This window comes from Lolium rigidum, chromosome 3 (assembly GCF_022539505.1).
Source record: "Lolium rigidum isolate FL_2022 chromosome 3, APGP_CSIRO_Lrig_0.1, whole genome shotgun sequence".
In the NCBI taxonomy this organism is placed as follows: Eukaryota; Viridiplantae; Streptophyta; class Magnoliopsida; order Poales; family Poaceae; genus Lolium; species Lolium rigidum.
This window is the reverse complement of record NC_061510.1, coordinates 229,285,592-229,295,722: the sequence shown is the minus strand read 5'-3', so window position 1 is coordinate 229,295,722 and position 10,131 is coordinate 229,285,592. Positions and strand designations below refer to the sequence as shown.

Genomic DNA, 10,131 nt, shown 5'->3' with positions numbered 1-10,131 from the left:
GTCTATACAAATATACAATGAGAGGCCCGCGGGCAGTACACTGACCTGGTCCTTTTGCATCTGGAGCTGCTCTTTAAGCACTATAATATAACCTTGGATTTAATATTAATAATTTGACTTCAGTTGACCACAACTCTTAGCAAGGATCCAACGCTACTAACAAACCACGGATTTCCAAATGGCAAGTGCTATACACCATGCTTAGCTATGGAGAGACTTCACTTAAATGTCCAATTTGTGTCATGATGTTTACGTGCATGTTGCGTAACCATCCTTGTAATACCTATAATTTATTTCTATTAATACAAAGATACGCAGAAAGATCGGATATCGCAGGCGACACGCACACACAGCTGTAGAACCGAATTAATGAGGATCCATTATGTACATACCTAGCTAGATCCTACTAATACACGGAAATACACCTGGAGATTTTGGACATAAGTTTAAATGTGCATTTCTGTCCACATCCCGTGTAAAAAATCTTGGCTCCGCCGCTACAAAATACATAACACATTTTAGTCGGTTGACGATTTTCTTAGACAGCATGAAATGTCTTTACCTCACTCTTCTATTCCAAAAACATGGAAAACGAGCTGCAAACTTTGAAAAGCTCCCAAAAATAGCCTTTCAAACACCCAATTTTAGTCTCCCTAATCTGCTACGGATATATGGAGTCCACACCCTCAAAGTCCTCCCTATTTCCACTCGCCACCCTCACCGCCCGCCCCCTCAAAAAAGGAAAACACGTACCAAACCCGCTCGTGAGCGCCACCACCACCATTTGGAGGAGGAGGAGAAGAGACACCACCGATTTCTCCCCTAACCCGGTTCGTTCTCTCCGCGATCGCGCCTTCCCCGCGTCGCCGCCTCCTCCCGGGCGTTTTGGCCGTGGTCGGGTCGCCGGTTTCGGTGCTGACCCGGGGCTTCTATGGCGTCGCCGGAGCGGGAGGCGGTGGCGGCCGCGGCCGTCGTGGAGGACGTGCTGAGGATGCACGGGGAAGGATTTTCAGGAGGAGTAGGCGGTGGAGGTGAAGTGGTGGTGATGGGGCGGAACATTGACATGGCCTGGCGCAAGGCTGAGGTGGCCGGTGAGTTGTTCCTGATTTTAATGCTGGCATGTGTTCAGCAGGGGCTTGAAATTTTAGTGTTGTGATTCTAATGTTGCTTAGATTGTGCTAAAACAGTTCCATGGTCTAAAATCATTGCATTGGTATCATATCATCATATTTGCACATAACAAGGTTTCCTTCTAATTTCTCCCCCTGCTGCCTCCCAGTAGCAAGATGAATTTGGTGTGCTGAACATAAAAAAAACTGTAATTTTCCATTATGCATTGGTCAGTAATTTTTGCCTGCAATCTCGCCGATGACACTTGAAAATATCTATCCAGTTGAATTTACATTCATAATCTAGTACCTTTTGTGAGCAGTTGCAATATCGTTGAGCAAACTAAGTGTTCTAGTACTTCCTCTGTTCCTAAATTTAAGACATTTCAGCGGTTCAATTTGAGCTGCCAAAACATCTTATATTTAGGGATGGAGGGCGTATGTCTGAATTTAAGCATTAGCTAGAACTATCTGAACTTTTGCTTGTTTCGTGTTGATATATACAGCAGTAAGAAGGAATGAAGCAGCCAGTTGGTTGCGAAGGACAGTAGGGGTAGTCTGCGCGAGGGACCTTGCAGAAGACCCATCGGAAGAGGAGTTCCGGGTTGGCCTGAGGAGTGGCATCGTTCTTTGCAATGCAGTCAATAAGATTCAGCCTGGAACCGTACCCAAGGTTGCATTTGTCTCATTCAAATTTGTAAAATTTCTGCATCGGTTTGGTTACTTTGTATCACTACTGAATGCTGGCTGCGATTGTTTTAGGTTGTGGAGGTCCACTCGGTTTCTACTGTCCCTGCAGATGGTTCAGCTCTCTGTGCATACCAGTACTTTGAAAATGTGAGGAATTTTCTCACAGGCCTACAAGATTTAGGTCTCCCAACGTTTGAGGTTTCTGACCTGGAAAAGGTGATACAACCATTTTCAGTTAAATAAGAGTCTTACTGCTAGTCCACTTCTGAGCACAGTTCAAAGGAATGTTTCTTCAGCTTGTGCAGAAATCATGCATTGTGTTACGTTCGCCACAGACTGGAACTGAACGAATTTGTCTTGAACTTCAATTATAGGGTGGACAAGGTGTCCGAGTTGTAGATTGTGTTCTCGCTCTGAAATCATTTGCTGAAACAAAGCACCTGGGCAAACAATCTTTATTTAAACATGGTGGCATTGTAAAGCCTTCAATGTCTGCGAAATGCTGTGTTCGTAAGAACGAACCTTTTATGAAGGCCATGACGAGGAGTCAATCAGCTGAGCTACTCCGGGATGGTGTATCACTGGAGCAAACAGTAGGTCTTGATTGTTCGCTAGAACCCACCGAAACTGTAAGTACCTATTCATTCAAAGAAAGAACAATTAGTATGTATTTGAGGCTCTTACTACAAACTAAGTGATTTTCTTTAATGATATCCGTATTCGTGGTTGTAGATTACTTCAGACTCGATCAGAATGCTTGTTCAAACAACTCTCTCGGATAAAAAACCAGAAGAAATTCCATTGGTGAGCCTACTGCATAGCTTACTCTTTACGCGACGAGTTCATGAATATTAATTTTTATAGAAGGGGCTCTGCTAATTTGCAGCTTGTTGAATCACTCCTGAGCAAAGTTATTCATGAATTTGAGCGTCGTATGGCAAACCAGAATGATCTGGTATGCTCATATTTTTCAGCTTGTTTTGATGACCTTTTTTGTTTTGGCTACACTAACCACTTGTGCAGCTGAGCTAATAGAGAACCCTTAATAGGTGAAATACAATCCCAATGACAGTAGCTCATTATCTAGAACAGAGTCAACAGACACACCACTGGAAACGGAGGCAACTTCCACCTGCGATCATGGGAAGGTATCTATTCTGCCAACTACAGCATATCATTATCTGGACATATCTAACATACCATTGAAATGAAAATTCCCTTTCCCATGGTTTAAAATGGGTAAATAACCAAGTATTTTTCATTGCCTTACTAAAATTTTAAAGATGGACGAAGAAGACATGCACAAAGAAGAAAATAATTCTGTCACTAATCATGTGAAGATGGAAGAAGACAAAAATTCTGTCACAAATAATGTAGAGATAGAAGAAGACCAAAATTCTGTTAGTACGATGGGGGAGGTCAGTGCTTCTGTGCCAGAGAGCTGTGATGACGTGGAAAAACGTATACAGGCAAAGGCAGAAATACATTTTGAGCTACAGCAGAAACATATCCAGGTATTTCTAGTGCTCAAGTATTTTTTAGTTATGCTACTTTGCATTTCCACTAACTTCTGTTGATATTTTCTGTAGGATTTGAAAAGAAACATTTCTACTGTTAAGTCTGGTATAGAGCAGTTCAAATCGCAGTACTCTGAAGACCTTGCTAAGCTTGGTAATCTGAATCTGAAGTTTTGGGTTCTTATAATATTGTATAAATATTTCTTCGAAAGGTGTTCCATATTTTTCTTGTTGTGATAGGAAATCATTTGCATATTATTTCTCATGCGGCTTCTGGGTATCATAAAGTTCAAGAGGAAAACCGCAAGCTGTACAACCAAATACAAGATCTTAGAGGTACCACTGTTGGAGTCTTACCAAATGAAGTCTTCATGATTTCAGACTCATCCTTCATGGTGCAACCCTACATGCTAATACTTTATTTTGTCATTTGTCACCAGGGAATATAAGAGTGTACTGTCGAGTGAGACCTTTCCACCCTGGAAAGGAAAGTGCCTCGAGCAGTGTTGCTGGTATAGAAGATAGAACTATCACTGTCATGACTGCAGCGAAACATGCAAAAGATGCGCGGAAATCTTTTACTTTCAATAGGGTCTTTGGACCCTTAGCCACACAAGGTTGTACCAACATGTTGCTCCAGTGTGTTATCTATTTTATGTAGCATAGTGTCTTTGACAATCAAATGACATGCATTGTTTTGATTAGTGCAGCGGAGGTCTTTGCAGACATGCAGCCTTTAATCCGTTCTGTTCTTGATGGCTACAACGTGTGTATATTTGCTTATGGACAAACTGGGTCAGGGAAGACCTTTACAATGGTACACAATTTTCCCCTCTTTGTCAGAACTTTTGTCTGATTGAGAAATAAAACATTGTTTTGTGATGTTGCAGAGTGGTCCAAAAATATTGACAGAAGAAGGGCTCGGTGTCAACTATAGGGCTTTAAATGATCTGTTCCATATTCAAGCACAGAGGAAGGATACATTTTCTTATGAAATTTCTGTGCAGATGCTTGAGATCTACAATGAACAAGTGAGAGATCTGCTTCATAGCGGTCCAAACAAGAAATATCCTTTGCAGATGAATTAGATGCTTATCACTTCAGACTGTTAGTAGTCATTGTTATTTAAATACACACATGAATCCCCCTTGTTTGTACTATATATTTGATCTCCTTAACATCAAGCAACATTAGAAATTCGCAATAGCTCGCAGAAAGGTATTGCAGTTCCAGATGCAAACATAGTCCCGGTCACATCGACCTCCGATGTGGTTGATTTGATGAATCTTGGTCAAAAGAACCGTGCAGTTTGCTCAACAGCCATGAATGACAGAAGTAGCCGCTCTCATAGGTAAATGCTTGATTTTGCAATGCTGCCTTTCATGCCAAACAAAAATATAACCTGGTGCTTTTAGCTGATGGTTGATGAATGGAATTTGCAGTTGTCTAACAGTCCATGTTCAAGGGCGAGATCTTGCATCAGGCACAATCCTAAGAGGCTGCATGCATCTTGTGGATTTAGCTGGCAGCGAAAGAGTTGATAAATCTGAGGTTGTAGGAGACAGACTGAAGGAGGCACAACACATAAACAAGTCACTGGCAGCACTAGGAGACGTCATCGCGTCCCTCGCCCAAAAAAATGCCCATGTTCCTTACCGAAATAGCAAACTTACTCAGTTACTGCAGGACTCTCTTGGTATCTCTAAAACTCGACATCCTTGATTTGCACCTTCTTGGAAATGAAAATATGTGTATAAATATTTTGTTTCTTGCCTGGTTAGGAGGACAAGCAAAAACATTGATGTTTATTCACATAGCCCCTGAGCCGGACGCCATTGGGGAATCAATAAGCACTTTGAAGTTTGCGGAGAGAGTTGCCACTGTTGAGCTTGGAGCAGCCAAGACAAACAAGGAAGGAGGAGAAGTCAAAGAGCTCAAAGAACAGGTTAATTTAGTTAATAGCCTCTTCTTTGTTACTGTCGTAATGACTTACTCAATGTGACTCATTTCCAACTTCTGCTCATGTTTCTCTTGCTGCAGATTGCTTGCCTCAAGGCAGCTTTGGCTAGCAAAGATGGAGAAAATGAGAACATACGCAGTTCGCATTCGAGCCCAGACATACTAAGAGACATTAAAATCGGGCATACATCCCCTGCATCCGGGTACCCAATGGAAGAAGTTGGATGTGTGGAGGTATTCATTTGTCAACCTGAAATTTACAATCAAAATTTGAATGCAAAACTGCAAAATGGTTCTAAATAGCTGCATTTTCCATCAGACCCATACTAGGACTTTTTTTTTCTTTGGCTGAAAGTTTGGTGTCTTTTTAAGTAATTTAGTATATCTAGTGTATACTTTTTTTTTTCGATAAAGATCTAGTGTATACATATATATCTTGTAGAATGTATCATATGAGGGTATACATATCCTATTTTACATAAATATAAGTTATACGAGATACTTTGCTGCATTTCCTGAACAACTTTGAATACAACGTAAGCATCAATGGAGCTATGATACAGTTTAAATAATCTAATTTTTTGGTATTTGAATTTTTGTAGACCCAAAGCAATTGCACTCCAAGGCAGACCAAGCCAAGCTTTGAATTATCAGATGTTCATGTAGAGAGTGATCCATCTTTGTGGATCGATGCTTGCAATGGCGACAATACCCACTTGAGGAGCAGTAATTCCTTGCCAGAGTTGGGACCTGATGCTACACATGACTTTGCCTTGTATCAACGAAGCAGTCCCGAACAACAATGTAGTTGGGCTGGGTCTGTCGCGACGGAGGATTCAGATGACTGTGAGGTTGCAACTACTTGCTCATCGGAACAAGATTCGGTGCGGCCAGCCAGCGCCCCAAAAGCTTCAGCTTTCGCCAATGGGTCCAGCTCAGCTGCAAAGAAGGCCCAGACCAAGAGTGTAAAAAGTACAGACATCAGGTAGGTTCAATCGCTTACTGCTGACTTTCTCTTGCATTTAGCAGGTTTTGTGCATTTCTGTTCTGATTCAAAATGGTTTTGAATCTCTTCAGAGGGACAAATCCTGCAAAAAAGATATCTCCATCACTGAAAAAAGCGAATGGAGCTGCTCATGTTCCAATCAAGAATGGTAAACAATCAGCCTTAGGCGGGGTTGATGGAAGGAAGACCCCAAATGGTAAAGTGAGCACCAAGAAGTAAGCAAATCATGTGGAGCTGGATTTTGTTGTGACCCATCCTTACCAGGGCCAGAGATAGCTAGATAAATATGTTGAGCCCCCTGAAGGGTACTGGGCAGCCAAATATTCTGACCCTCTTGAAAGGGTTCTTGAATTTTGAGTGATGTAGATTGATTAGTCATTTGTTCATTCATTCAAGCCATTATAGTGCAAATAGAAAAGGATCCAAGAAAAACCATGGGGTCGAGGAAAATGGTCAGCAATGAGGACTTGCTTTGGATATGTATACCTATGAAAGCTGAGTAATTTTCTATGTACATTGTAGTCATGGGCCTCGGAAACACCTTTTGACTAGTTGCAGCTATCATTCTTCAATCATGAGCAGTGTTTCGAGTTGTCTGAGTTCCACATCAGTGGACAGTTTAGCCGTTTATTTTCAGTGTGTGTTTGCTTTTCATCTGCACTTGGTGAGAAGGGAGTTACTTCTTGTCATTTTGCTTTTCATCTGCACTTTATTTTGATATTTATCTGAATAGTGCATATTGGAAAGAAGCCATGCCAGTCAAGATGCTTGGTGTACATGAGTTCAGAGAAATTAATCAAGGCATAGAATGAAGAATAAGACTTGTAATGAGCAGTTTCAATCAAGAATATCACTATACCATGCAACTTTTTTGTGTGTGTGTGAGAGAGAGACAGATACATATGTTGTGACTTGTGAACTTGATCAACAATGTCATTTTGTCCAGGGAAGAGTCCCTTGGCACCAGTGCGCGCCAAGTAGCGGTTTTGGAGTGGATGTCCAGTCTTTGCACCTACACGTGTCACGTGAGCGCGCCACATTTCTTTTCCGAGAATAGGCCGTGCCAACACTTGGAGCTTCGGGCCCAACTGACAAGGCCCAGTAGTGACGGGCGGCCCAAGTATATCAAAATCGTACACGGCACAAGCTCGCACCAGGTCGGCGGATCACTCGATCCGTTCCTCGTTTCACGTGGACCATAAAAACCTTTATATTCATATATTCTTTTAAAATTGGACCGGACAAACCCTAAACGAAGCAGCGAGCCATCGACTAGTTCCGGCCGGACGCGAGGCCGTGAGCTCGGGAGTTGCAGTTGCTGGTGGTCGAGAAGGCATTTGCAACTACGAATTTAAGATGCGAATGTTGACGAGCGGCCGGATGAGGCCAGCACCCCGGCGAGCACCGTCAATACCGCCGCCCCCGCGCCCGCGCCCGACCCTCGTCGTATCTCTCCTAATCAAGAACCCTACGTCCGCTGCCGCGCAGCGGGGAGCAACACTTGACAACGTGGCCGTCGATCACCGTAACGAAACCGCCGCGGAACCCGCGAAAGGAGCAAGGACGTCGGGGTGCCGCCGCCGCCGCATCGCCCCCGCCGTGGCTCTCAACATCCCGGAGGATATCGTGGTGTGGGAGATCTTTGTTCGCCTTCCGGTCAAGGATATTCTCCGCTTCCGCGGTGCCTGCCGCTCCTGGCGTGGCCTCACCTCCACCTCCGATTTCCTACTCGCTCACCACCGGCGCCAGCCGTCCCTTCCCCTCCTCACAGCCAGTACCGAGAGCGGCTTGCCAATCGTGCAGCGTTGTCGCCCTATCTTCCGGTTCAGCAACTATAACAGTTTCAAGATCCACGGCTCTTGTGATGGCCTCCTCCTGCTCTCCCACACTCATGGCCCCTTCAGCATCTGTAACCCTGCCACGCGTCAGTGCGCTCCGTTTCCAGCCCTTGCTGGCACCGGAGACATCAGCATTGTGGCGATGTACGTGCACCACCCATCCGGCGAGTATCGCGTCCTGTACTGGAAGGGGGGATACATGGACTACCACGATATTACCTATTATGTCCTTGCCGTGCAACGGGGCAGCTCGCCGAGATTGTGCATCAGAGTTCCTAATTCAGACTCTCCTGGTATCAAGAAAGATGTGCTGGCATTGCAAGAAACGAGACCTTCTGCTCATGCCCCACCCATCGCGTTCCAAAATTGTCTTCACTGGGACCCTGGCTGCCTTCGCAATGCTGCCAGGCTAGTTGTTTTTGACACCGTGGTTGAATCATTCAGATTCATGCATCGCCCCGTTGGTGCTACTGGATTGTGCAATCATTTGTGCGACATGGGAAGCTCGATGGGCTTCAGTTGCTTTGATGATGGGAGGACATCCGCCAAAATCTGGTTGATGGAGGACTACGAGAGGGAGGTCTGGTCATTCAAGTACCATGTTAAATTACCAGTAGAGAGCTTGTGTACCCTTACAGGTACACGACATTTGGTTTTATCTCACAATGGAGATGTGCTGGTCTACAACAACTCCAATGGTTACATGTTCCACTGTGACAACACCGGCAAGAAGATAGAAGAATTCCAATGCGATCCATGGAGCTTGAGCATTATTGAACATCGGTTAAGGGAAAGCCTTGTCAAGCCCGAGTTTTTCCCTAGGCAAGGCAGTGCTTGTGCTAGACGACCAAGTCTTTTCCATATGCTCTAAGGTACCACAACAAATTGGTTATCCCGAAAGATCTATGTATTTCCCATATTTAGTGAATTTGGTTTAATCTAGTGATTAGATAAAGCCATTTCTCTTCTCCCAGACAAGACATGTTCCACACAATCTGGAATTTACCATTAACTTGCATTTTATAGTGTTGCTGTCGAGAAGTATTCGCTCATAACAGATGTGTCAATTTTGGTGCTAGAGTGTCAACATTACATATGAGCATTAGGTAACATTTTGAAAAAAATATATATAGCCCCATGGAAGACTCCTAAAAATTATACAACACCTCCATGAATGAAAAGAATCCTATGGCATTTCTTAAAATACAAAGTCGCCAAGTTGCTTAAAATGTGATCCATCAAAGTTACATTAGATTTCAAGCGTCATGTACAGAGAAATTAAGGATTTGTCACTGTATACTTCACATGATAAAAAAAATATTGCACACCATGGGAATTTCAGATCTTGTTTGTTATTTTTTTCGAGTCTAAAGCGTAGGACACTATGCATTTGAAGCCTCGTGCATTTCAGTCATGTCATTACTGTTTCAATGCATGTTAGTGGTTGATGTGGTTATTCACCGAATATAATTATTTCCATTGGAGTGTATGTCAGTTTAAGCTTGCAGGCATAAATCCAAACTTCTCATGGATCACATTTTAACTTTCAGATCATATTATTATTATTTTTTCGATAAAGGGCGCTTTCATTACTTATAAAAAGTATTACACCCAGCCTCTGCATAACAAGATGCACACAGCCGCACACTCACAAAATATCATGGTAGCACACACACAAGGTATCAAAAGGCCAAAAACTGAAGGACTAAAACATGGAAGGACAACTAAGACTCATAGGACTCTATCCGAAGATTACGCCGCCATCCATGTTGGGAAAAAATATCCTTCGCCACATCCTCCAACCGTGTAGAAACCTCCATAAAGAGGTCTCGACTCTCTGTCTTCTGAAGCAAGGACCACGAACGGAGCAACGCGGTGGATCGGTAGATAACCTGCAAACAAGAAGAATTAGTATCATGGAAAATCTTGTCATTTCTACATAGCCAAAGCGACCAAATAATGGCAATCGCCGCCACCCTAATAAAAGTTTTGATCCACCCCATTGAGCCAAC

The 10,131-nt window shown here is 43.3% G+C and overlaps 1 protein-coding gene across 1 annotated transcript; it reads left to right on the top strand.

Moving 5' to 3' along the window:
• The first annotated feature begins 931 nt into the window (after positions 1-931).
• On the top strand, positions 932-6,760 carry LOC124699063 (kinesin-like protein KIN-14P). Its single transcript, XM_047231434.1, has 19 exons — positions 932-1,091; positions 1,616-1,782; positions 1,872-2,015; positions 2,174-2,428; positions 2,532-2,603; positions 2,686-2,754; positions 2,849-2,947; positions 3,083-3,313; positions 3,389-3,470; positions 3,557-3,652; positions 3,757-3,933; positions 4,027-4,133; positions 4,207-4,382; positions 4,506-4,667; positions 4,759-5,012; positions 5,098-5,261; positions 5,357-5,509; positions 5,878-6,260; positions 6,353-6,760. The coding sequence occupies exons 1-19, from the start codon at positions 932-934 to the stop codon at positions 6,498-6,500; spliced, it is 3,099 nt and encodes a 1,032-aa protein (XP_047087390.1). The 3' UTR covers positions 6,501-6,760.
• Positions 6,761-10,131: the final 3,371 nt, after the last annotated feature.